This window comes from Amphibalanus amphitrite, unplaced genomic scaffold (genome assembly GCF_019059575.1).
Source record: "Amphibalanus amphitrite isolate SeventyFive unplaced genomic scaffold, NRLGWU_Aamphi_draft 000216F_arrow, whole genome shotgun sequence".
In the NCBI taxonomy this organism is placed as follows: domain Eukaryota; kingdom Metazoa; phylum Arthropoda; class Thecostraca; order Balanomorpha; family Balanidae; genus Amphibalanus; species Amphibalanus amphitrite.
The window spans coordinates 655,883-683,515 of record NW_024881711.1 but is presented as its reverse complement, the minus strand read 5'-3'; the positions used below and the strand labels follow the sequence as shown (position 1 = coordinate 683,515).

Here is a 27,633-nt window from a genome sequence, read left to right as displayed (position 1 = left end):
GGAATACGGTCGGCTCTGCTCCAGGAGTTTCTCTCCAGAGGAATCTGGTCACATCGCGATCCTCTGGATGGAGGCTGATCTGCAGGAAGGCCTTTTCTATATCGGCTGATACAGCGACTCGGTGGAACCGGAATCTCAGCAGGATTCCAGCGAGGTCTGCGATCAGATTGGGCCCGGCCAGCACGCAGTCGTTGAGGGAAATAGGATGCCCGGCGGATGCATCAAACACAATCCGTATCTTCCCATTTTTGTACACAGCGTGGTGTGACATGACGCGTAGAGGCCCATCGGGGGTGCTGGGGGCTCGCTCGGCGTAGTCGTTCTCTATATACTGCATCAGAGCTTGCTCATATTCCTGCCTTCGTCCTCTAGACTCTAAAGCCTTCTCGCAACGCTCGAGGCGTACTCGAGCTAGTTTGTCATCTTCAGGGAGACTGTCAAAGTTTTCTTTCTTTGGCCATCGCACTTCGTATCGTCCATCGTCAAGTCTTGTGCACGTGTTCTCGAAGTGTGACACCGCTTCATTTTCCAGAGTCTGTTTTTCCTCGCGTGCACTAGCGAATGGAGGGCTCTTGATCCCGATCGAATCCAGATCCCAGATCCGCTCAAGATCTTCACTGGCATTCGTCGTTCGAACGAAGAGAGTCTGTTTGCTTTCTTCTTCAGTTGAATTGACTCGGCCGCCCAGAATCCACCCAAAAATGGACTCCATCGCGATCGGACCGGACATGCTGTGTCGTACACGTCCGGTCATGACGTCCTGGTAAAAATCCATTCCGAGCAGTATGTCGACTTCCTGTCCGTCTTCCCACTCTTCTGGGGGATCAGCGAGATCAAGATCTTGCAAGTGAGCCAGCTCTTCTTGATTCACTGTGAGGCTTGTGTTCACCGGGCCACAGATGGTGTCAATCTGGACCAAACTCAGTGTAAGGCCGCTGGACATGCTACCCATCTTCCTCAGCGTGACAGACACCTTCTTCATTGACTTGTGACGTTTCTCAGTACCTCCGAATGTCACTATCTGAGTGTCTTGCTCTCCGACATTTTTGCACTGCAGTTTCGTAGCCAGCCGTTTTGTAATAAATGACTGGTTAGAGCCGGAATCCACAAGCATTCTAGCGCACTTCAAGCCCGCTGCCCCGACAGCCATAACGCGAGCAGTCTGCAGGGCGACGCCAGTTTTGTTTTGCACTTGCGACCGAGCGGCGAGGACTTGTGCGGGTCTCTTCGACGCTTCCGATTCGTTGTCAAAGCAGAGTAGGTCATGATGTTTCCGCTGGCATGCAGTGCACGTTTTCTTACTCTCGCAAGTGCTAGCGATGTGCTTTGGACGCAGGCACAGAAAACAACAGCCGGATGCTAGCAGTCGCTTACGTCGCTCTTCGACACTGAGTTTTAAAACATCTTGGCATGCTTCTGTGGCGTGCTGCTGCTCACAAAAAGCGCATTTCAGGGTTTTTGCACTTACTTGTAGTGCAGCTGCGGATCGAACTGTTTCAGCCTGTCCCGACACTCTGAAACTCCGTGGTCTCGCGTCCCTGCTCCACTGAGGCTTCCTATTCAGATCAAATAAGGTCTGGCCTCTTGCTTCCAAATATTGTTGAGCAGTTTCGGTGAGATCTTCAAGAGAGGCCAGATCCCTTTCCTTCAAGAACAGGCGGAGCTCGGGAGTACAGGTGTCCATGAACTGTTCTCGAATTATCAGCGCCTTCAAGCCGTCTCTCGAGTCGTTAGTCTCTGTCATTTCGATCCATCGCTTAAGATATGCTTGTAGTCGGACTACGAACTGCGCAGGTGTCTCATCTTGTTCAGGCCTCGACTCCCTCAGCTTCTTTCGATAGCCCTCTGCTGTCAGTCCGTAACGCCTTAGCAGCACGTGTTTCAGATGTTCATAGTCGGAAGACTCTTCAGCGTCCAGTCGATAATAAACATCTAGCGCCTTGCCGGTTAACAAGGCGCTCAGTGAGACCGCCCACAGCTCCTCTTCCCATCCAGCGGCCCGAGCAAACCTCTCAAATCTCAGGAGATAACTGTCCATTTCATCACGGCCTTCTACAAATGGAGGCAGTTTTGGAGTCAGCACAGGGTTTGTGGATTGTCTTGATGTGCTCTGTGTCTCATTTTGATATTGCAACTTTTCTAACTCGTGTTTCCGTTCCTTTTCTCGTTCTTCTCTTTGCTTTTCTCGCTCCTCTCTTTCTTTTTCGCGTTCTTCTCTTTCCTCTTCGCGTTTTTCTCTTTCCTTTTCTCGCTCTTTATCGCGCTCCAATCTTCTCTCCTCTCGCTCCACATCCTTGTCCATACGCTCAGCTGCAAACTTCAGCGCGTCTTCACCTTGCAATCCGTATCGTGTTGCTAATTCTAAGTACTTTTCCATGTCGATTGTCCTGTCACGGTCGCCAATTATGTTGTCATTCTTCAATATTCTGATTCTGTCTGTTTACTTTATTCAGAATTAAAGTAAAAATCGATTAATCATAAATTAACGAAAGAACGTTTCTGTGATTCAAGTCCATCTGTATTCTGCCTTTTTTAGCCCGACATGCTCTGCAAGACCATTTTAAACAGGGCGAGCTGTCTCACGTGACAGACACCCAAATAGCACATCTGCTGCGTGATTCGCAACAGCTAGCGACATCTATTAATGTAATTGGGGACGCTGATTGGCTGACCGAGTCCGTGAGCAGATCACTAATGTACGCCAGTACAGGGTTGAGGCAATGTGCGCATGCGCAGGAACTTATGCTCTCATGGAGGGGCTTTTGGTACCTCGGGCAGCGCCCAATGCTTTTTGGACCTGTTATGGCCTCCGCATCGAAAAACGCTAGATAAAAGGGTTGTAGAGGAAGCTTGAGGCTACCTTTCCCCACAATAATATTGGCACTTTATCTTTTAGCTTACGTGTGAAGCTCGCTTGAAAAAGGTCGATTTAACATGGAAATCCTATGGGGTAGTAGTTTTTGAGCGCCCATTTGGCCTAATGCTACCAACTGTTACTGGCTACCCCTGAGTAGCATTTACCTTAGAGAGGGAGGATGAGGGAAGGTTGCCGTTCTTAGACGTGGAGGTGCAAAGGCGCGAGGATGGGACGGTGGGTAGGGGAGAACCGTGCAAAACGCCCCCTTAAAGAAAAATGGTGTGTCACCACTAACTCGGGTTATTTCACCATGCGTCATTAGGTATTTTGTTAAAGTCTTATCTTACGACTATTGAACAAAATAATACGCAAGCCATTCGGATGTTGCATTCCAGCAAGAATGAGCTTTTGCAAGACCCCTGCAAACGGGGCGTTTTACAATACGGGTGTAATAAAACGCCCCACTTTGGTTGTCACTCGTTGATGAGTTTCGTTTGCATAGATATTGCATGTAATATTCCGTTTTCAGCCGTACTACTCTATTGTTTAGGTAAGTAGAATAGTGAATTAATGAAATAGTGAATTAATGTCGTTTTATGACCGATATTTATTTAAGAAATCTTGTAAAATCATGTGCTTGGCTATAAAATCAGCCCAATGATAATGGCGCCCACCAAACTTCATCAGCATTTTGCCTCCACAGTACCTGTTTCATCTGTAATGCTTATAAAAGCAAGGACACAACTGTGTCGTAAATAAGGGCATGGGGGCGTTTTACCTACCCTGGGCGTCTTACACGGTTCTTCCCTACAGCCGTTTTCCGAAAAGGAACACACACGGATAAGAACTTAGTTAGGTCTCTGATGCGGCGGGGGAAGGTGTTCCCATCGGATGACGCAGGGAAATCGACTGAGATGAATCATGTAAAAAAGGCTCTGAAAGCCAACAACTATCCTAGTCAATTTATAAAAAAGACACGTAGAAAAATGCATTTTACACATAGTCACAGGAGGGGAAGGCAAGAGAGTGAGCAGAAGGCGCTGGTAGTTCTGCCGTACGTGAGGGGAGTGACAGAGAGAGTGACGAGGATTCTAGCTCCACATGCAAAAGTAGTCAACAAGCCGGGTAAGAATCTAAGGCATATGCTAGTAAAACCCAAAGATAGTAGGGAAATGAAAGAAATACCGGACTGGGGTATCAGTATGAGTGCTCATGCAAGAAAGTATATATAGGAGAAACCGGTAGAAGTCTAAAAACACGAGAGAGCGAGCACAAAAGAGCCATCAGAAACGGCGACGAAAACCACTCAGGGATCTCAAAGCATGTTTTGGAGACGCCGGGTCATGACATTCAGTGGGGTGGGGTCAAAATTCTGGCTACGAGGCTAGCTGGAAGAAGCGAAAAATCAAGAGGGCATTTTTATAGCAAAACAAACATTCTTCTGAACACAAAACCAGGTGTGCCAGTAAACAAAATCTACCGTGTGCTCTGATTAAACGGTATGCTGTGTATATCTTGAATGCTGTGTATATCTTGAGTAGAGATGCGGAATTGGTGGTGCGAACGAATCGACGAAACGAGATATATTTTTGAATTTTGTAAAGAATGATTTATGTGGTATATTGCAGCAGGGATATTGAATTAGGGGGTAGGACCAAGTTTAGTAGGCATGATCTCAGCAATTATCTTGTTTTATATGGCGGTTTTCATTATCACAATATTATTTTTGATATCATGAAGTTTGTATATCTCGGTTTTACGAAAAATAGTAGGGCAACAAAGATAATTTTCGCGAAAAAATACTTTTAATTGGAAACATCCATTCTGGTATGCAAATTTCAGTATGAAGCCCAGTATGGTGACCGTCTAGTGTGCTTCCAAGGCTGAGTACCTAACTGATATCAACAGGAGTTGTTTACTATTTTGCCTTACGTTGCTAGGTGGTTGCTAGGGAGCTAAGGATATTCTCTTGCGCGATCATTTGCACTTATTTTTCCTCATTATATCGGTATGTTGCTGTTTCTGAGACCTGACTCATGCTAAGAAAAAAAAAACAGTTTTCTTAAAATGTGTATTTAAGTGCCGTATTAACACAGCTCTGCAATTCTGCATAAATATCTGCCAAACCCTGACTTCCCGAAAAATTGTTGGTGGTGATGGGGATGGAGCCCGTCGATGAAAAGTGAGTCAAGGCTTCAAAACGTTATTTCTTATTGTTCCGTGAAATAGCAATGCGAAGACCGATGATAGTGCCAGTGTTGAGCTTTCCAATGAAGCATTGCAATTAGTAGTCAGATTAGCATCCTAAGATATCTTCCACCAAATATTAGAATTCTGCCATTGTCTTGCTGTAGAACGGAATTACTTTCAGTCTCTTGGGAACACGATTTGCCGGTCTCAGATCGAAAAACACTTCAAAATGCGGTAATAGACAATGAAATTTCCCAGCTGATAGCATCTCGAGTTTTTATATATCCTGTCTAGAATTTTCATGAATCAGACGTAAAAATGGCTAATTTCGTCAGATTCCGAATTTTTGCCATTGGGTCTAATGTAAAGCATGGCTACTTTCAGTCTCTTGGGAACACGATTTCCGTACCTCAGATTGAAAAACACTTCAAAAGTCGCAGATAGTAGACGATTTAATCTACAAGATAGCATCTCGCTTTTTTCTGTATCTGGTCATGTATCTTCATAAAACCCTATCAAATATAGTCAATTTAGCATTAAAGTCTGGATTTAGACGAATTTTCATATCCGACTAGATTTGGGCTACCATGTCTGTTGACCGGGGGCCGAATTTTTGTCTGCCGATATTTGTTAGCTTCTCGTTGTGTCTCACAAAAGTTGTGTCCGACTTATTTTGATAATGACCTGTGGTAAAAATCATCAATAATTGTTTCATTATGTCATCATTTTGTATTTCATTGTAAGGAGGCCATTTAAAAGTGTTTTTTTTTTCTCATAGAACTTATACATATGCCTTACATACAGCAAGTGCTACAACAAGATACAGCAAGTTTTATCTAATTTCGAAATGTAGGACAAAAATGAAAGAAAAAGGTTTGTTGTAAAAAAATAAAGGCATTGTGTTGAATGTTTCTGATTTTGAAGAGGCATATCTTTAAATAGATGCATCGACCTCAAAAGTGAATGTTATGTTTTTATCATGGTCATCCGGGCCGGATCTTTAATAATCAGTAAATCTAATGGATCCGTTTTTTGAATGATATACGTGTAAAATCAGTAGAAGTACGGAATCACTGAAAACCCGCAGTGCCTTCACGAAGTTCTGCAGTAAGGCGTGAGGCAGAGCTGGCCAAGCTTCGGGTGGCACAGCAGTGACAACGAACCGAGCTGGAGCGACAACTTCAGGAGGCTGAGCGGCGACTGAGAGTCCGCGCTCGCTCATGAGGTCGAGCTTCTGGAAGCGGAGGCGGACTTCATTGAACATGACGAGCGGGATGGCAGTGAAGATGACGAGCGTGTGCGTGGCGGCGGCGACTCCAGAGTGCAGTCGCCCGCGGCAGCCGGACAGCCGCCTCTCACTGCTGTCACGGATCATCAGCCGCCGTGTGACGCGGCACCGGTGACTGCCGTCGATCGCACCAGCCGCTGGATTAGCGAGCTGGGGAGCCGGGCCTGCTCCCCGGAGAAAACGCCGCCCGGCTCCTGGATCGACCAGCTGCTCCCCTGCACCGGTCCAGTCCAGAGATGGTTCAGCAGGTACAGTGCACGGCTGCAGCACCCTCTCCTCTACCAAGACTGGCGCTGGAGAAGTTCCACGGTGACCCGTTGCAGTGGCCCAGGTGTGGCGCTCTGTTTAAGTCTCTAGTTCACGATAGACGAGAGCTGTCTGATGCAGGCCCATGTCACTCCACTTTTGATGACATCATATGGGGGCCTCAGGACAATAATGGCGCGGCGCGCCGCAATCGCTTCAAAGCTACTTGCCAACAGTTGCCATTTTTGAAAATATTATTTTGAAATAAAGTTCCAAGTAATAAAAATATTGTAATAAAGTTGTTGAATAAATCGATACCATATCTAAAAACTTACTGAAAAATGATTTATTCATAGTAAAAATATAAGCTCGATGCGTTTTTACGTTGCTTTCCTGCAACTGCAGAGGGTTTCTAAATCGTCTATATCTTCAAAACCGGCCATTTCTTAGCATATTACTGCTCTTTTTTATCGCTAGAAAATTAGTTGGACTTTCCAATGACATCAATGGTTGAGCGATATGTGTAGAGTGTCACCAAAAATCTTCAAATGAAGTTAGTCATTTTTACGTTGTAAAGGAATGGAGTACCCCTTTCGAGCATCAGGGGTGACGTCACTCAGGATCTGTCTCGATTGGTCGGCGGGGGAGTGACTGTACCTTCTATAGATGGCCTTGGTCTGATGCAGAACGACCTGACTCACCTTCAGACGTGTCTCGAAGGGCCAGCCCGAGACGCCGTCAGTGGTCTGCTGTGTGACGGCTCCCTCTACGGAGAAGCTCTCCGCGAGCTACAAGAGCAGTTTGGTGACCCGACGGCGGTTGTGATGTCCAGCTTTCGCCGGGTGCTACAGCTGCCTCCTGTGACGGAACACAGCCTGACTGGTCTGGCCGAGCTGTCCCGCGCCCTGCACGCCGCCGTCAGCGTGCTGCGGTCGATGGGCTACCACGCTGACCTCGCAGCCACCTCCAATGTCGCAGCAGTCGTCTCAAAGAGCTTTGAGACAGCTCTGCCTTTTGTCACTCGTCTGGAAGTGGGGAGAAGTTTTGGCAAAGAGACCTGCGCAGCCGACTCTTGGCGTCTTAGACAGATGGCTACGGAGACAGGCGCTGGCTGCGCGTGCAGTGCAGGATGACCTACCAGAGAGTGGAGGTCCGCGAAGGCAAATAAATGGTCTTGTCGGATGCAGCAGCAGCAGCAGCAGAGATGGAGATCGCGACAGAATGACCGGGGAGGCTGTCGCACCACGTCACTGTCCAGTGTATCTGCTGTCGTGTCGGCACTGTCTCTCCCGTGTGGCTGTTGTGGCGGCGGCCACGGGCTAGACTCATGTGAGGAGCTGTTGCGCATGAGCCTGAGCGACCGAATGTGCATTGTCACAGGCGCGAGGGTGCTCACGTGCCTGGCGGTTGGCAGTGGCTACGTCGCACGCAGCTGCAAGCTGAGAAGAAAATGTACTGTGAACGGGTGTGGCCGGTACAAGAAAATGTACTGTGAACGGGTGTGGCCGGTACAATCACCAGCTTCTTCACGCTGCTGCGGCGCCGCTTCGAGTGTGCCTGCCTGGCGCTGTCTGTAATTTGCCCCAACCTGCACCCGTCCGGTGTCACGGGGCAGTGGACTCCGCCGCCCGTGTGGGCGCACAGACCTTCACCGGAGCTGACGGAGCACCGGCAGCGTGATTTTTTTTCCCAGCCGGAGCAATGCACAGTGCGCGTTTGATTGGCTTCCCTCCCCGGTCAGTGACGTCAGACCCACAATGCATTGGGGCTGCTTAGCAACAGCGTTCGCGTTCGCATCCCACGGAGTCGCTTCTGCTGGTGCGTTGTGTTTCGTTCGTTGGCCATCGCGAGGCTATATAAATTATAAACTCACTCAATTACCCTGATATAAACCAATCTATAGAAATATAAACCGCCATCGGTTCGGGCAAGAAGGTATATAAAAACACGTTCGGGTTCGTTTCGTTTGGGCGACGTTTCAGTTTGGGTTCGTTTTGCAGGTGAGTTTGAAGCGCTTGATATCAAATACCACTAGCTGGCTTGTATACTATGTTTGTTACGTTATTTTTTATGTAAAGAGGTGTTTACGCCGGGATTGCCGACTTTCTTTCACTTTATCTTCGCTGATACCCATTTCAATTTCATTTCAAAGTTCAAGCGAAGTCTCCCATAGGTACATGGGGCACAGGTGAGTGGATATCAGAAGTATTAATTTGTGTTCACTGTTCATCATGACTGGATTTATATTATTTTCCATGGAATCTGAGAAGTGTAGTGTTCAGACACGGCGCTCAGTTGAGACTTCTCTCCCTTGCATGGAAAATGCTTACTGTTGAACTTCCTTATTTTTCAGGCTACATGTCTGAAAATGGCTAATATCAAGCTGTGCCCATGCAGCAAGGACAGCTCGACTAGTTTCCGGAATCTTACGGTAAGTAAACGTTACATAAAATGACCTCCTGTCTGTTTTATCCATTCACTTTCCTTGAGATGAGATAGGTAAGGCCCCTGTCAGATCTTGAGAACTTAACGACTGATTTTGATGGGACAAACACCATTTGATTCCTCTCAATGTAAACTTTTAGATTCATCCAAAAGAGGTCTGACACTCTTGTAGGCCTTATATGATGGATTGTGCACCGTTTGGACAGAGTTTATGACGAGAGGCGCCATAGACCCGGGAACAGGGGGGGCAGCGGGGGCGCTTGCCCCCCCCCCCAACTTGGGAGCAGAGGGGGCGGCGCCCCCTCAACATTGAGGCAGCGAGGAAAGGTCTTTCCTCCCTTTTCCGGACTTCTTTCCTTCTTGTTTCCTTTATAGATCTAAACATCAACACACGACATTTTCCTTGCCATCTGAATGGTTTCAGCTGATACAGTATCGATTTGACAACATCTGCTATTGTCATCCCGCTTTGATTTGGGCCTGACCTTGGCCATAAGCTTGGCAGGCCAGTTTTATACTGGACCATTTTGAGTCAACTTTGAGAAATGCATAACGTACAACGGTGGTAAAATCGTTGCTATTGGTATAACGCAGTTTACCCGCTCCGGGTGTGAGGGAGGGGTGTGGGGCAATGAGTGCACTGACGTGGCGCCCTCGGTATGGGATGGGATGCATGGGATACATTAGAGGGCCGGTATGGGATTAAAGCTCAGCGACACTAAGGGCCTATGTGGTGCCTTCGGTTATCGGCAGCACCCTCAGAATCACCGGCGTAGGGCCCTCAGAGCCGTCGGTAAGGGGCCTTTAGAGGCACCGGTGTGGGGCCGTCATGCAGGTGCCGGTGTGGGCGCTCAGAGCTGCTAGTGTGATTCTCTCAGAGGCGCCGATGAGGGTCCTTACAGGCGTTGCTGTGGGCCCTCATAGACGCTGGTGTGGAGCCGTTACAGACGGGTGTGGGGGCTTTAGAGCTGCTGACGCGAACTCTCTACAAGCCGGCAGGGGGTCTCAGTGACCAGCAAGGGGTCCTTAGGCCGGCAGAAGAAGTCCCGTGGGGTCCTTAGAGACCGGCATGGTACTGTCAGACGCCGGTGGGGCCCTCAGACTCACCGGTGTGGGACCCTCAAAAGTCGCCAGTGGGTGGCCTTCAGATGCACAGGTGTTGGTTGGGTCCTCAGAGCCGCCGATACAGGGCTTAATTTTAATAGGCACTGATGTAGGCACTCAGAGTTGGGGGTGTGAAACCCTCAGAGACACTGGTGTGGGCCCTCATAGGCGCCGATGAGGGCCCCATAGTTGCCGTTATGGGGCCCTCAGAAAAATAAGTGTGGGACCATCACAGGCGGGAAATGTCCCTAGAACTGGCCCCTCATAGGCCGGTAAGGACTCTCAGAGGCCAGTAACGGGCCTTTGGAGACCACCGAGGTGCCCTGAAAAGGCGCAAGAGGCGCTCAGAAGCCGGCGTGGGCCCCTTATGGAGATCTTAGTGTGGCTATTTAGGGCCTATGAGGTGCTCTAACGAGCCCCATGGGGCGGTCAGCGGTTTGACCTTCAGCGGTCAAATGGCGCCGCAGGGCCCCTCGGACCCGAAGGTCCCTTTGAACCCGATGGGGGGGGGGGGGTACGTGTCCCCTTAGACCCCTAGCTACGCCACTGTTTCATATGCATCATGTCAGGTATTTTAGGCTCGCCCCCCCCAACTTGAAAATCGTTCCCGGGCCCCTGAGAGGCGCCCATTGCGAAGTCCCGAAGTCCATGCTGCTGAAAGCCCGATTTCAGGTTTTTGACCTGACCTTGACCAGACCTGTGACCTCAAAATTCAACTTTAAAGTACTCATCTGAAGCGTCTCATCGCGTTCTTTCGTTTGCCGCCTCGTGCGTTTCGCTGCGCCTATTGGTTCTCGAGTTATCGGCTGGGGGCGTTTAACGCCCCCCCCCCCCCCCCCAGCAAACGGTGGGTGGCGAACTACCCCAGCAACTGCCGGGCATCTGAAAAGTCCCTAACTCTAGTCAGGAAGCTGGCGCCTATGACTTTCTGTGGAGAGGAGAAAAACTACCAGGGGGAGGGGCGATCCCCCCCCCCCACCAGTAATAGGGTTAAACACTTTGCGGAGTGCGCATAACTTGAGTCTTACAGCAAACTTTCAACATTTTCTTATGAAAATAAACCATATAAATAGCCGTTGTGCCAATGTTCGACCAACAGTTTGAGTTTTCGCAGAACATTGCAAAAGGCACATTTAGGAACAGCATGCCCTAAATGTGCCATGCTGTGTCAACGTGCAAAGCTGATAAAGGTAACAATAATCGGAGGTTAACCCGCGCGGGGCTGGGATCTCCAGCCGAACGCGCGGGGCTGGGGGGGGGGGTGTAAATTTTACCCCCCTGTTATCTCCCGAACTAATGGTCCGATTTGGAAAATTCAAACGCCAATCGAAAGATCTCATCACCAACAACTAAAAACATGTACTTAATTTAAAGTTTGAGGTCAAGGTCAAGGTCAAGGGTACAAATTGCAAGTTTCTACAGTATCGGCCTGGCACCGTAGTTGCCGAAAAAATGGAGTCATGGACTGAGACTGATTGCCCAAAAAGTGTTCTTATGCTACCAAGACAATATTCGTTGCATACAATATCATTCAGAGGTCAAGGTCAAGGTCAGGTCTGAGGTCAGGTCAGGTCAGGTCACCAAAAACAAAATATAGAAAAGGGCATGTGCGACACATGTTTTATGGGTCATTTTATTCATAGAACTCAAGAGGCACACTCAATAGGTGATATGGACCACATCTGGAAGAATTTCAGGTCGAGGTCAGGTCAAGGTCAGGTCAAGTGAGGTCAAATTTTGAAGTTGGTTGTTAAGGCCTAAAAAGGTGTCTATCTGATACAGTTTTTCACGGCGAATCGAATGGTGCTATTTTTGTTTCCGTACGAGGTCTAGAACTTCCAAAAAAATCATTTTTCAAAAAATTTGCTTGTCGTGACGTCATAAAATTTTGAATAACTCCCACATTTTTGAACCGATTCTTCTAAAAATTGGTATGTAGGTGCACATGGACCACTTCTCTGACATATATTCCGGTTTTTCCGATACACGCAAAATTTTGGATTTTATAATTATTTTCCCAAAAAAGTCAGTTTTTTTAGAAAAATTGGGCCAAAATCAAACATTTTCAAAAACCGAGATAGCAATTTGATAGACAAAGTAGAATCACGTATAACCTTTTTTGTTACGTCTTGATTCCCTTAAAAATGAAGATGTTAGGGGCGTTTGTAATTTTGCCGTTTTTGAGGCGAAAATGGCGAACATGACGTCACTAAAACGTCATTTTCTCAAAAAATTTCCGAAGGATTTCGTTCAAATTTTCAGGGAACGTGTCAAATTGATGTAAGCACTGAAAGTTTGGCGGCGCTGCGCGCCGCCGTTTTTGAGATATTGCAAAAATTCGCGAGGGGGGTAAAATTTACCCCCCCCCAGCCCCGCGTGGGTCAACATTTAGATGAGATTGGAGGGTAACATTTAGACCTGTTTTACGGCTTACAAAATTATGGAATTATTGTGGTCAATGCCGGCGGAACATGCCGTCACTATGACGTTTTTCGGCCGACCTATCATGATCTTAAAAGTTCCCTTTCGTCTACATGTGGAGAAGGTCGCTACGTGTCCCCTGGTTTGGTCTGCGTAAGCTGGCCCAAGCCCGGGTCCTTCCGTGTATTAGTGCCAGACTCATGGCTACCCTTAGCTAGTGTCAGGGGGAGGGGCGTTATTCTCCGCCCGGAGATCTCGCGATCTCCTGAACTGATTTCGAAAATTCAAACGCTATTCGATTTCTCGTTTTTTTTCTACAGGAAGCAAAAATCAAAGTTTTGGGGGCGCAGTAGGGTGGTTATTCTCAGGTGCTACACAGCTCGCATATCAGTTTTGCCCGACTGCCGCTCAGTGGAGGTGCTCCCAAAAATGAGCCCTGGAGCCCCTGCTGTTGAAGATAGACACCACCTTGGACAGGACATGCTTATTATAGTGTTGAGAACAGTCTGAAAGTTTCAAGCGGCTAGCTCAATTCGTTTTGGAGATATCCACGTAAACCCAGGCCCCATTGCTGGTCAGTGGGGCCCTCCCGAAAATTAGCCGTGGAGCAGCTGATGTTCAAGATAGAACCACTATTTTGACAGGATATATATGCTATCAATATGACATACTTTTAAGTAATGCTCAGAAAATTGCATTTACCTAGCTCAATTCGTTTTGTAGATATACACGAAAGACTTGAACACCGCCCATCGCCGCTCAGTGGAGATCCTCCCGAAAATGGACCCCGACACACTCCCGTTCAACAAATCGACGCTATTTTCGGCTTTTCGTCGGCTTTTTATTCCCTCGTTCCTACCACATACCTAATCCTATCGTAATCCTTTGCTTGTCAGGAGCTGCTTCCTACGAACTACGACTACCGCGTATGTTCCTTCGAAGGACTTCCCGGTGACTTTTTCGACACGGTATTCCGTGTCTCTGTAACACGAGAGGAAGAGCTCCTGACTTGGTTCGCCGAATTCCAGTCAGCAACGAAGCAGACTTTCCGTGTTGATTCGACCTTCCCTGGTTTGAAGACGGAGGAGAGCAAGAACAACCCCCGATGCCCTAACCTCTACAGAGTAAGCTTTGTGTGATGTATTTTTATTGTAAGTGTGACCGAGTTCATTAACATGAACTGAAAATGATTACTACAAGCGTGCTCTTATTAGCAACCCTACTCATATAGAAGCTCAGAACCTCGTAAAATGGATTGCCATTCCAATGTCTTTCATCTTAAATGTCTGCAAGCATAAGATCAGATTAATTGATGTCACAATACAGTCCGCCACTGTCACGTGTTTCTTTTTTCCTGACACGCTTCCAGCCATGAGTCGTTACGTTTGCGATTATCAAATTCGCCATTGTCACGTCTTTTAGTTGTCACACTTTCCTGTCCACCCAACGTCTCTTATCCATGTCCTCTGTCCATTGTTGGCCATGTCTGTCGCGCAACGCAACCTACCAGTCTGAATTGACAGGAACCATTTTATCTTTTGGCAGACCAGATGGCGCTGCCAACACAAGACCAGACCAAGATCGGCAACAGCTGACCTTAAACCGTCCTCAAAAAACACGACCTGCCCAGCCCGGCTGTCGTTGACGCTGAAAAAACCTGCCAAAGCCGGCAAGCTGAGCAAGTAAGTATTAACCCGCGCCCCGTAGGGCTACCGGGCACCGGCGGACCCTACCACCCGTAGGGGGGGGGGCGTTTCGTCCCCCCCAAGATTTCGAAAATTTACCAGCCGATTTTCAAAATTCAAACGGCGTTCGATAGCCCCACCCGGAAACTACATTGTGACCAAATTTCATTGACCTAGGTCAAACCGATGACGTCACAGGTCAGGTCAGAGGTCGGATTTTCACCGTTCACAGGCATTTCATGAAATGTGTTGTGAAATCGAGTAAATTGGTAAGTTATTGAAAACCATCGATGGTACATTGTTCGTCAAACACATACTTCGCTATCTGAGGTCACTGATACCAGGTCAGGTCACAGAGGTCAGGTCACTGGGGGTCACCTGGGGGTCACAAGTCACAACATGAAGGTGTCGTGTGATACGAGGGGCGTTCAAAAAGTTCTCGGCCCGACCATGAAGGAGCAGAGATACGACGTCGACTTATTAGACCAAAAATGCTCATTTAGTCAAATAACCAGCGTTAAGACAAAAATATTTCGCGCAGCGCTTCGCGAGAGGCCCCTGGGTCTCCATAGCCAAGTGGGGTTTGGACGCATCTGGCACGTCCAAGACGGCTGCTTTTGTCTCCTTGCTGTCAGCGAAGTTGCCACTGCTAAGCAATCTCCTTATGTTGGGGAAGAGGTGGCAGCCTGAGGGTGCAAGATACGGTGAAAAAAGTGGCTGTGACAACAACTCTAAGCCACAGCTCACTGCTTCGCTGATCGTCACCCTGCTCATGTGTGCTGGTGCGTGGTCCTGGATCAGGCGCACACTTTTAGTCAGCTTCCCTAGTCTCTCCTTGATAGCTGCTGCTCGCTACTGTTATTGAAGGGAGGTGTAGCATTCATCATTAATTGTGCGCCCCTGTTTTAGAAAGTTGACGAGCAGAGCCCCGCCAGCATCCCAAAATGCAACCACTGTCACCTTGCCGTCTGACTTAAACACGTCGCACACATTTGGTGGCCTTTACTCAGTGTGCTTCCACTTGTGCAACTCGGTCACGCCCTTAGGGTCAACGTGTGACACCCACAATCCCTCCACGGTAACAAGTAGTTCAATGAACTCTTTTAGATCTTCGATATAGGGGCCAAAATTTTCGCGTTACGCCTCCTTTGGAGTTTGCCTTTCCTCTGGAGTCAGCAAACGGGGGATGCATCTTGCAGAGATCTTAAACATATTAATACGCTGTCGGAGAATGGCTTTGAGGAACCTGATGGACACCTCCGCTTCTGCTGCGTTGTTCCAGACCAGAACATTTGTCATTTTTCACAAAGAAGTGCTTATTTTTCATATTTTCTTGAGTCAATGCTGTTGATGGCTGGCCACTGCGGGGGTGCCCATTAATGATCTGCTGACCAAAATTGAACAGAGATGCCCACTTTTTGACGCTACTGTAAGAAAGACAAACCTCAACATGTGTTGGCACTAGCTTTTCGTGAATAACGTTTGGTGCATTTTTCTGCAATACATGAACCAAATCACTGTTCTCTTCTGGGCGTCGCCCATTCTGACCGGGAATGGCAAACTATGTTACGATTAATTAGTAGCCTGAACCAATAACAGGGCAGATTGGTTAATGGCTACGTAAGTGGACATCCCAATAACACATCATTGAACACACCGCGTTGCAGGCCGAAATTCCAACTCCTGACAGTGGTTGCATTTTGGAGTCTGGAGGGACCCACCTTCACGTGGTGGACTCCGTGGGGCTCGTCCCCGCCCCCGCCGTGGAGAGCGGCGGGGGAAGCCAATCGGGTCCCAGCCCGCCCTCTCGGGGCCGGGCGCCGGCGGCCGACGCTCCACCGCGCCGTCGTCCCTACGCCATCTGCACGTCGACCCGCACACTTGGTGCACGCTCAGCGGGCCGGTGCCGCGCGAGGGCATGCCGCCTGGAGGCTGTCCGCAGCGGCGCCGGCCTGCGCTGAATGAGTGAGTCGGCGCCCCCCGCCGCTAGTGCCGGCGGCGGGGGTGCGGCGGCGTCCGCCGGAAGGAGCTCCCGGGGTCGAAGCAGGAGAGCCAAGAACCGCCGATACCGCGCCAACCTCAAGACTCGAAGCCGCCTGCAGATCGCCTGCTGGAACGCCGAGGGACTACGTCGCAAGTTGACAGAGCTCCAAGGCTGGCTATCGGAGTCAAAAATCGACGTCATCGCGGTTCAAGAGGCACAGTTCAGCGCCTCATCTCTCACCGAGATCCCGGGGTTCCAGACGGCGGCCGTCCGCCGAAGGGCACAGGGGCGGAGGAACTCAGGCCCGGCCAAGGGGGGCGACGTAGCGATCTACGTCCGCAAGGGTCTCAACTTTGACAAGCTGGAGACCGCCCCCCTGGCCATGGCGGACACGACTACCGAGTGGTGCGGCATCCGCCTGTACCTCAGCAACTCCGCCCTGAAGAGCAGCAGTCCTGCGCCAACCCTGGACATCCACAATCTCTACCGGCCGCCAATCCGACCTGGCGAAGAAGACCAGAGGTCCGACTACTTCGACCCGTCGGCCCTCCCCACCAACCCAGACTCCCTACTGTTGGGGGACTGGAATGCCCACCACCCGGCCTGGGATCGGCACTGCATGGAGGAGGACGAGACGGGGCGTCGTCTGGCGGACTGGATGACACAAACCGGTGTCACCACCCTCAACGACGGCTCCCACACCAGGACCAGCTACAGGGGACAACCCAGCACTCCAGACGCCGTCTTCTGCCACCGTGACCTGGCCCGCCGCTGCACGTGGGCGGTGGGCACGGACATCGGCAGCGACCACCTGCCGATGGTCACCACCGTCACGATGAGCGGACACCGCCCAAGACGGATACGCAAGACGCGCTGGGCCTTTCACAAGGCAAACTGGACTGGCTACGAGGACGACTGCGAGTCAACTCTCGCGGGGCTCCCGGAGGACGTCACGGCAGAGCGACTCAACGAGCTCTTCACTGCCGCGCTGCTGAAGTGCAGCGTGCTGCATGTCCCCCGCGGGGCCAGATCCGACCCCAAGCCCTGGGCCATGGACCCTGAACTGGAGGAGGCTGTGCGCGACCGCCGTAGCGCGAGGGCAGCACTGGACGCCGCTCCCGGATCGACAGATGCCAGAGACCGCTGGGTGGAGGCGAAACGCCGCGCAGCGAAGATCGAGGAGGAGGCGAAGGCGCGCTCTTTCAGGAACTTCGCGACCGAGGAGCTGAACCGGCCTGCCAACATCGGCAGAGTTCACAAGATTCTCCGGAAGATGGAGGGGGCGGAACAAGCTCCGCCCGGCCAAGCGCTCGGGGACCACGGACGTCGCGCCGTGGAGGACCGGACCAAGGCCGCGGCGTTCGCCAAACAGTACGCCAGTGTCAGCCGACAGGTCCGGAATAAGCTCCAAGACCGCAAGACGAAGTCCGAGCTGACAAGGCTCCGCGCCGAGCCCTGCGTCTGCTCCGATGCCCGTACCGAGGCCTGTTCCTTGTTTACGCCTCAGGAACTGGACACGCAGCTACGCAACATGAAGTGTGGGAAGGCGCCGGGCCCAGACGACATCTGCGCCGAGCACCTGCGCCACCTGGGCCCGGGTGCCAAGACCACTCTCCTCCGACTGCTGAACCTGTCCTGGTCCACAGGCCAGGTACCGTCTGCGTGGCGCCGGGCGACCATCATCCCAGTTCCCAAAGCTGGGAAGGACCCAAAGATGATCGCCAGCCATAGGCCGATTGCGCTCACTAGCCACCTGGCGAAGCTGGCCGAGCGCCTAATCGCCGCCCGCCTCAACCATCTGGTAGAGCGCGATGGACTCGTGCCGCCCGAACAGGTCGGCTTCCGACGAGGCAGATCGGCTGAAGAGAACCTGGCAAGACTGGTGCAGCGGGTCCAAGATGGCTGGAACAAGCCGAAACCGAGAGGACGACCGGAAGAGGGCAAGACCGCGGAAAAGTTTGTACTCCTCGCCTTCGACTTCTCACGGGCGTATGATGTCATCGATCACAAGATGCTCCGCCTCAAGCTCCTCCGCCTGGGGGTGCCCAAGTGCATGTCCGCATGGATATGGGCGTTCCTCCGGGACAGGAGAGCTGCGGTCGAGGTCAACGGCGCCCGAGGAGGCGAGCGCCCGTTCCGGGCCGGACTCCCGCAAGGCAGTGTTCTGGCCCCAACGCTTTACACGCTGTGGTCGGCCGACCTGATCACGGCGCTCAAGACCGTGCCAGGCACAGACATCTTCATGTATGCCGACGACACGGCGACGCTCAGCAGCGGCGCCTCCATCGAAGAGGCCGGCCGCCGAGCCCAGCGAGCTGCGGACATCATCGCCAGCTGGGCATCAAGATGGAAGATGCGGGTCGCCGGCGAGAAAACACAGGCCCTCGTCCTATCCCAATGGGCCCGCGACGCGTCGAGCTTGAGCATCAAGGTGTCTGGCGCCGTGGTGACTGCCGGCCCCTCCCTCAGACTCCTGGGCGTGACCTTTGACCGCCTCCTTCACTTCGGCGCCCACTGTGCCGAGCTGCGCAAGAAGGTCCGCCCCCGTGTCGCCCAGCTGCGACGCATGACCGGGAGGAGCTGGGGACTGGGCGAACGCCAATTGAGGTCGGTGGCCAACGGGTACATCAGGGGGGCCTTAGAGTACGCGGCGGGGGCGTGGATGCCTGCGGCCTCCGCTTCACACCTGGAGCTGGTCGACAGGGAGCTGCGGGCGGCGGCCCGGGTGATAACCGGCTGCCCCGCCTCAACACCCGCCTTCGCCCTGCTGTCGGAGGCGGGCATGCCCGCCGCATGCACGCGCCGCTCGGTGGTGGCAGCCAGGCTACTGGGCCTGGCGATGTCCCTGCCAGAGGGCGACCCTCTCCGAGCCCTGGCGGAGTCGACCCCGCCGCGCCGCCTCAAGACGACGACCGGATGGAGGGACCGCGGTCGCGAGGCCCTAGCACGGGTCTGCCGCGGCGGCGCGCCGCTGACCTTTGAAGCGCGGCTAGCAACCGCCGGGCCGCCGTGGCGCGATGTCCCCGGTGTGACCATCGTCCTGGAGGTGGGTCCCGGGGGACGCCGCGACTGCCACCCGGACACAAGACGAGAGGCAGCGGAGAGCCGTCTGGCGGAGCTTCCGGCCGAGGCGACCTGGATATGGTCAGACGGCTCCGCCGCGGATGGGGTGCTGAATGGAGGAGGAGGAGCCACCATCATTTCCCCGAACGGCGACATCAGGGAGGTGCGTGTCGCGGCAGGCGCCCTCTGCTCCAGCACCCGCGCGGAGCTATTCGCCCTGAGAGCGGCGCTGGAGGAGCTCCTGAACATGGATGGCCGTGACACCTCCCTTCCGACTGTCGTCTGTACCGACTCGATGGCGGCGCTGGCCCTCCTGCGGAGCGGCCCGGCGGCCCAGAGGACTCCGCTGGCCGCAGATATATGGAGGCTGCTGGCCGCGCTCACCGAGGGGGGCCAGCCAGTAACCATGCAGTGGGTCCCTGCACACTGCGGGCTCCCCGGTAATGAGCGAGCGGACGCCCTCGCCCGCGAGGCCAGCGCCCTACCCCAACATGACACTCCGATCGACGGTGGCACGATATGCAAGGCCGTTGCACGAGACGCTGCGCGCGCCTGGCAGCGGAGCTGGCCGGACGGCTGGTACCGGGCGATATGGGCCGACCGCCGTCCCGGCCCCGTCCTGGAGGCCGACCGTGCCGTCGCGGTTGATATTCACCAGCTCCGAGCAGGACACTGGAGCGGCTCGGCGCAGTACCTGCACCGCATCGGCCGCCGTCCCGAGGCCGACTGCCCGCAGTGCAATGACATGGGCTGCCCTGCTGCACAATGCCGCGTCTGCCGCGAGGAGGCGGACACTCCACGACACGTCCTGCTCCGATGCCCGGCGCTGGCGGGACGCCGCCTGCGGCGCCTGGGTAATATTCACCTGGAAGCGTCTATGGCAAGGGACGACGGCGCGGTGGCGGCCTTGGCCGCCGGCTACCGCGCCCAATTGAGCCTCATCGGCTACGCCCCCTAGGGGGCTGGAGGGAACAACGACGACGACGACGAAATTCCAACTCCTTCATGGTTGGGCCGGGAACTTTTTGAACGCCCCTCGTACATGTTTTATGGTCCATTTTACATGACAAATGCGATTATGTGGGTCAGGCAGCCTTTGAATTAAAGAAGAAATCGTTCGACGCAGCTTGGCAAGACGAACGCGATAGTGCCTACATTTTTCTTAACCTCTTTGGTTGTTTTTAACAGGCAGAAAAATCATCTCGAAGATGGGCTTCTTGGCGTCGTTAGCATCCACTTCAGCCACAACCATGGACTGGAAGTCGCTGACGTCCTGAAGGAGAGGGATGTATCGACGGCGACCAGGGACCGTCTTCTGGAGCTGTTCCGGATGGGCTACTCGGCTGAACAGGCGCGAGACGAGCTCATCTCAGCTCTGCAGGAGGAGGCCGGAGACGATTTCTACCGCATCGCAGCGGACCGCGCCCACTGTCCTGATGTTGGCTACTGTCACCGGTAAGGATGGCAGATTTATGTTGTATCCGAAGGTTGGGACTTTTCAATTAAGACAATCACTATTCTTTAGAATTGTGATTTTCTATTGAAAATCCCAACCTGGGCTACCTCTCTAGGGGGGGGGGGGGTGTTTAGCGTTTCTGCCGCGATTTGGGTCATTTTGATCGCCGCCGAAACGGCACGGTCAGCTTTCTTGCCATTTTCAGCGTTTGGTCCCGTATGGGATGGGGAGCTACCTTTTGTATATTTTTATTAATTGTTGTTCATTCCAAGTGCTCACCAATAGACGACAACCTCAAAACTTAAACCGCGGGTTGCTGGGGGGATGGGGGGGGAGGCGTTAAACGCCTCCACTTTTTTCGCCGCGCTATAGCATAAAAACGGCGCGCAAAATTTGGTTACCTGTAGGGAATTGATTGAAGTTTTTGACAAAGTTTAAAAAAAATCGGTCTGAAAGTTTTTAAGGTATCGAGGTTTTAGTGACGTTATGATTTCTGAGTTTTCGACCAAAAACGGCAGATGTTCAAAAATCATATAAAATCACACAATAGACATACAGACATGCGGTAAACGCCATTAGACTGCCAATACTATGCACAATGAAATTACTATCTTCGATTTTTGATTGTCGTTCCACATTTTCAAAAATCTTGAACTGAATCTTGGCAATTTCTCGTGAAGTCGTGACTTCTTCACGACCGAGCTCATGCATTTCTTAAATTGAACTTTTTGAACCAAACACGTACACATATGACAAAATGAATGTCACCATCGTGTTCTACGCCCAAAATTACCCATAAAACATGTGTCATAGACTGCGAATACCAGTTTTGATATTCGGGGATATGTGCTTACCTGACTGACCTGACCTTGACCCTGACCTATGTTTGACTGACCCCTACATGTATCTGACACTCTTGTAGGACTTACGAGTATATGAAGGATTGTGCACCGTTTTGACAGAGTTAATGACGAGAGGCGCCCATCGCGAGGTTCTGAAGTCCATGCTACTGAAAGCCCGATTTCAGGTATTTGACCTGATATTGACCCGACCTGTGACCTCAAAATTCAACTTTCAAGTACTCATCTGAAGCGTCTCGTCGCGTTCTTTCGTTTGCCGCCTCGTGCGTTTCACTGCGCCTATTGGTTCTCGAGTTATCGGCTGGGGGCGTTTAACGCCCCCCCCCCCCCCCAGCAAACGGCGGGTGGCGAAACACCCTGATGAGCAACTGCCGCGTTAAGTCGCCTCAACAGGGCTCAGGTTAAGCATGTTAACGATTGCCATTGTTTTTTGATTGCCAACAGTTTGCCATGTTGTTAACGATTGAGGGCCGTCCGATTTTGCTATATTAGCTGTAACTGGACGTAGTTTACGCATTGAATAAGTGGGGGATCCCCTGCTTTGAAGGCTAGCGATTTGAAGGCTGCCGCCATTGGTAGCAGTTGAAGTGCAGTGCGTCTTCGGTGAGCAATATCTTTCGGAGCGGAATTAGACTCCGGCCCTCGTGCTCCGCACTCGGGCCTCCGTCAATTTTGCAAACCTCGTTTCCAGATAATTTCGTCGGCCCGTTCAGTAATATATATCACTACCTTGAGGTCTGTTTTGCTGTTGGGCAGCTGTAAGGTCATGTGACATAATCAAAGGTCACCAAAGGTTTTTGGCCAATAACTCCGTACAGGAACAAGATACAGCCGCGCGGATGGTCTCATTGTGTTCAGCTCGTCAAGACGCATCGAATGATATACATGATGACCTCAAGGTCACGTGACCTGAGGTCAACCTTTGACCTTGACCTTTCGAGGTCAACATATATATCATTCGATGTGGATTGACGAGAGGATCACGATAATGCCCTTAGTTTGCCCTTATCTTGACCAATTCGAAAGTTATTCGAGAAAAACTCCATATCTAGCGCCGCCATTTTGACTTTTTCGACCCCTGTGACGTCATCTTTGACCTGACCTGAAAATGACCTCTGTAAAAATTGTAGACCTTGACCGTGCGTATCCGATGCCGTTTACCGCTTGTCGCTATCTTGCTTCGTTCTCGAGATCTCATGGGGGGGGGGCGGTCATCCGCCCCCCCCCCGTCGGTACGAAGTTAGCGCAGACCCCCGTCGGTGCGAGTGTTAAGTTATTAACTAATTTTCTAGTGCATTTATTTTAATTTAACATCGTTCAACTTCTACACAATGTTTTAGTGCGACGCGTATAGGTAGTAAGGCTTTTCTATGTTTTTGGAACACCGGTTAAATTTTGTTCTGTCACTTCCGCCTCCGTCGCCTAAACTGTTCGTAGCTCATAAGTAGCTACCTGACCATTCCCAATCAACAAGTAACACATACCATCTAACCATAGTCCACAATTCCTTTAATTACAGGTTGTACCGGACAGAATTCAAGAAAGTCTACGGCGAGCTGTCCGGAGAGAAAATGCTGGACGGCCTTCGCTGCCTCGTAGAGCAGTACGACGGAACGTCAGGCGGTCGTGCTGCTTTGGAGGTGGACGACCACAACGTGGTGGTGGCTATCGTCACGCCGCTGATGCGCCGAGTCTCCCAGCTGTGGCCTCGAGCCGCAGAAATGTTCGTCGACTCGTCCGGCAACATGGACCGGAGCGACAGTCGTCTCTTTCTCCTCCTGACTCACAGCCCGGTCGGCGCTCTCCCCGTGGGGGCCATCGTCACGTCATCAGAGTCGACCAGCGTCCTAACGGCAGGGCTCCAGCTGCTGTTGACCCTGATGGATGAGCAGAGCTTCGGGGGTCGAGGAGCACGTGGCCCGGTGGTGGCCATGACGGACGACTGCGCTGCCCTCAGAGCCGCACTGAGGAATGTCTTCCCCGAGTGTCGGCTACTGCTCTGCTCATTTCACATCCTCCAGGCTGCCTGGCGGTGGCTGTGTGGGAAGCAGAGCGGTGTCGCCGCTGACCAGCGACAGGAGGCGTTGCAACGTGTCCGTGCCCTCCTCCGAGCCACCACTGAGCACGACCTCAGCCAGCGCTGGGAGGAGCTGCTCGCCTTCACACGGACGAAGAAGCTCGGACACTTTGAAAAGTACATGGAAGAGCGCTGGATCCGTCGTCACGAGTGGGCCATGTGTTTCCGCTCGGACCTGATGGTCAGAGGGAACCACACCAACAATCTGACGGAGGCGGCCTTCCGCATCATCAAGGACAAGCTCCTGAGGCGGCTCAAGGTCCACAACACCACCCAGCTGGTCGACATCGTGATGATCCGACTCGAAAATGAGTACTCGCGCAAAGTCCTGGACGCTGCAAACGGAAGAACGCCGGCCTCGGCACGCAAGCGCTTCTGCCCGTCGGCAGATGGCATCGACAAGGCGTCTGTGGAGCAGGTAGGTAATGATCTATCAAATGTTAAGCATGAGATGCTTTTATTTCAGGACTGATTGTATTGTATTTTTATTGGTCGTTTTTTAAATAAAACTACCACAGTCATTAATTGGGTGGGGTTTTGTAACCACATGTCACATGATTCCTGTGGTTGGGCTGCAGCTTAGTATTCGGTTAATTTCCCTGGAACAATGACGGATGCTTAGAAAATTACATTACGGCATCGATTTTCTCATATTCGTCTCGTTTTTCACTCTCACAGGTGGGACCGTCCACGTACCAGGTGTCCAGCTTCACCAAGTCCGGTGTCTCGTACACCGTTGACACGGATCTGGAGCTGTGCACGTGTCGTGTGGGAGCCACTGGAGCGCCGTGCAAGCACCAGGCAGCTGTTCTGCAAAAGGAGCCTGCCATGGCTGATGCGGCAATCAACTTCCTGCCCACCCTCAGCGAGAAACAGCGTCACCTCTACTTCCAAATCGCCACCGGTAGGTTTGAGATCAGCGCGGAAATGTCAGTTGCGATGATCAAAGGCAGGGTAAATACAGGGAGTCCACGTCAAAAGTGTACCCAGACTTTTCTCCTTAGGTATTTTATCTTAAACACATCACACTCACAATCAAATGCCCTTGTTTGAGAGCCAAGGCAATGGCAGAACATTTGCTATGCTTCTCTTACTGTGCTGGGCACTCTGCTGACCAACGCGTGCCGTCTAGAGCAACTGCTCTATATGAGCCCCTTTACGTCGGGCCACCGCCGGCAGACGGACCGGCTGGAGGTGGGTGATCGCCTTGTCGACCATGTGGGAAGGAAGGCGACGGATCTCGTCGCTGATGGCGTATTCCAGCTCCTGGGTCGACACTGGATTGCCGGCGTACACACAGTCCTTGAGAAAGCCCCCCCCCCCCCCCACAAGAAGAGGACTGGGGTCGGGCGAGTGGGGAGCCCATTCCACCGCTCTTTTCAAGCTGATGTGGCGGTCAGGAAAGTGCTCCTCCAGCCATTCCAGCGACCGTTTGGCGGTGTGAGGCGGCGCCCCGTCCTGTTAAAACCATTCTTCATGGCGACGGAGGAGCACTTTCCTGACCGCCACACCAGCTTGAAAAGAGCGGTGGAATGGGCTCCCCACTCGCCCGACCTCAGTCCTCTAGATTTCTTCTTGTGGGGCTTTATCAAGGACTGTGTGTACGCCGGCAATCCAGTGTCGACCCAGGAGCTGGAATACGCCATCAGCGACGAGATCCGTCGCCTTCCTTCCCACATGGTCGACAAGGCGATCACCCACCTCCAGCCGGTCCGTCTGCCGGCGGTGGCCCGACGTAAAGGGGCTCATATAGAGCAGTTGCTCTAGACGGCACGCGCTGGTCAGCAGAGTGCCGAGCACAGTTGAGAAGCATAGCAAATGTTCTGCCATTGCCTTGGCTCTCAAACGAGGGCATTTGATTGTGAGTGTGATGTGTTTAAGATAAAATACCTATGGAGAAAAGTCTGGGTACACTTTTGACGTGGACACCCTGTAAGCTGCAGTCCATTTTTTTCCTAGTTACGACAGCATCTGTTTATCCATAATTATATGCAGATCGTCTTTACTGAACTGGCGCTTAGTCGGGAAAATCGGTCAATCGGTCCAGACTTTTTATTCAGTATCGGTAATTGTTCGATCTCGTTCCGTAGTTCGTTTCGTGCGTGTCCGGATAACCAGAAATGTTCGATACCGTAAACGGGGGTGACTTATATTAAAGTTTTGGGGTCAAAAAAAAAGATCAAAACGTTCAAGATCCCGAGATAGACATTTTATAGCGCTTGTCATTTTACATACTTGCTGGCTTTTTGGACATTTTGCTTCGAACATAATTTTGGTCAAATTTCAAACATTTAGACAATTTTGCCCAAACAGGACTCTAGTGATGTCACAATAAACGCTATTGTCTCAAAGGTTTTCAATGGGATTTCGATAAAGTTTGCCCAGTCGATGTCAAATTGATGTAGAATAATGTACCCCAAATGTTGTGGCAATATCTGCAACGGTTTTGGAGTTATCGCAAAAATCCGTGAGGAGGACAGATTCTGCCCCCCCCCCCAGCGGGGCGTGGGTTAAGGTACACCGAATACTTGAGATATCTGTGACCTTTGGTTATGGAGATATAACCTCGTTCTCGAGGCCATGTCCTGGCCCAAATAATCTATTTGTACTATCTTGCGCGGTGGTGGTGTTTGGACCGCTCATGTGGTGTGTTTTTATAGTCATTGTTCTCCTGTTGACAGGTCTTACAGCACCCGGCGGGTTTTTGGCCTCAATGAGGCAAAATCCGCGGGAACCGAGCCGCACGAGCCAGCCAAGCACGAGCCGAAGTGACGCATCAGCCGAAGATCAGCAACCTGACGTGGCGAGCGAGGAGAAGGCGGGCGCCAACCTGGGCGACGGGACAGCTGACCTGATCGCTCGGTGCCAGGCTCTTTGTGAGTCATGGCAGGCTGACCTGATGCGTGCACCAGAGCTGTACGGCCCCGCACTAAACACGTTCATTAGCCGCTACGAGCGCATGAAAACGGACAATTCGCGGGTGTCAAGTTTGCACCAGTTTGGCACTGGTTGCAGCGCTGTCCCTGCAAGCTCCTTCAAAAGCTCTGTGATGATAGGCGTCCAGCCGACAGCAGTGGCTCGCAGGAAAGTCCCAGTTGGTGGCAAGCGGCGTGCTTCCACTGGGAGACCCAAAAAAGACGCCGCCGCTGGCGACCACGGTGCCTACGCCGTGCCAACAAAGGTCGCGAAGCAACCTCTCTGTGCTCAAGTGGTGCCCTCAGCGCGAGCCCCACACAACCTGGTTGAGTGTGTGGCTCGAAACGTCTCTGTGGGTCGAACCCACAGTGCCTAATGTGTTCAACTTTTATGCGTTCTATCTTTAGCGGCCGGATTGACCGTCACGAGCTGGTGGCGAAATTCAGCCTTGTCACTCAGGTTAGGCGTTCTCGGCACACAGGCCTTTTTCATGTCCCATTTGGCAGAGTTAATGCTGTGAAGTGTGGCTTGTTTATTCGACTATCCAACCAACTAAACAAATTCTTACACGAGCATTCGGAGGCCGACTTCTTCCAGCCGTCATGTCATTGGAGAGCACTACTGCTCCGCTTTACGAGTAGTCAGGGCACTTTTAACGAGTGATATCGACTGATGTCAGCACTCTTTGGCTACTTACTTTCTGTGATCGCGTCTGGTATATGGCGGGGAGGGGTTGTATGTGTGTAAGGGGAGGGTAGAGCGGGTTGAATGCCTGAGTGGGTGGGATGGGAAATTTTATTGCGACTGCAGCCTTAATGTGGGCCTGGGCCTGTGGTTGTTATGAAAATAAAGAAATAAATTCAGGATGGCAGTTCTGATGTAATATCCTCAATGCGGACGGTGAAAGCTTTAAACGCGTCGATGATAACGGTCTGGCGGAATGCGAGCAGTGATGCCAGACGGTACTCGCATGTGTAAATACATGTTCCAGTGGTTCTGGTGCTGCTGAGACAGCGTATGAATGTCAGGAAGGCGATCCGA

The 27,633-nt window shown here is 51.8% G+C and overlaps 2 protein-coding genes across 2 annotated transcripts in view; one reads left to right on the top strand and one right to left on the bottom strand.

Annotated features, from left to right (window-relative positions):
- The window catches only part of LOC122385375 (uncharacterized protein C2orf16-like), a gene marked incomplete at its 3' end in the record, with an annotated part of 159,652 nt that overhangs the window by 112,943 nt on the left and 19,076 nt on the right, over positions 1-27,633 (bottom strand). The window lies entirely within an intron of this gene.
- LOC122385369 lies at positions 8,867-27,319 on the top strand. The gene is made up of 6 exons (XM_043373595.1): positions 8,867-9,012; positions 14,097-14,233; positions 20,472-20,738; positions 23,119-24,094; positions 24,355-24,580; positions 26,358-27,319. The coding sequence occupies exons 1-6, from the start codon at positions 8,950-8,952 to the stop codon at positions 26,966-26,968; spliced, it is 2,280 nt and encodes a 759-aa protein (XP_043229530.1). The 5' UTR covers positions 8,867-8,949; the 3' UTR covers positions 26,969-27,319.

Coding starts and splice junctions, on each gene's coding strand:
- LOC122385369 (XM_043373595.1), top strand. CDS start 8,950: ATGGCTAATATCAAGCTGTGCCCATGCAGCAAGGACAGCTCGACTAGT. Junction 9,013..14,096: donor CTAGTTTCCGGAATCTTACG/GTAAGTAAACGT, acceptor ATCTTTTGGCAG/ACCAGATGGCGCTGCCAACA. Junction 20,739..23,118: donor GATGTTGGCTACTGTCACCG/GTAAGGATGGCA, acceptor CTTTAATTACAG/GTTGTACCGGACAGAATTCA.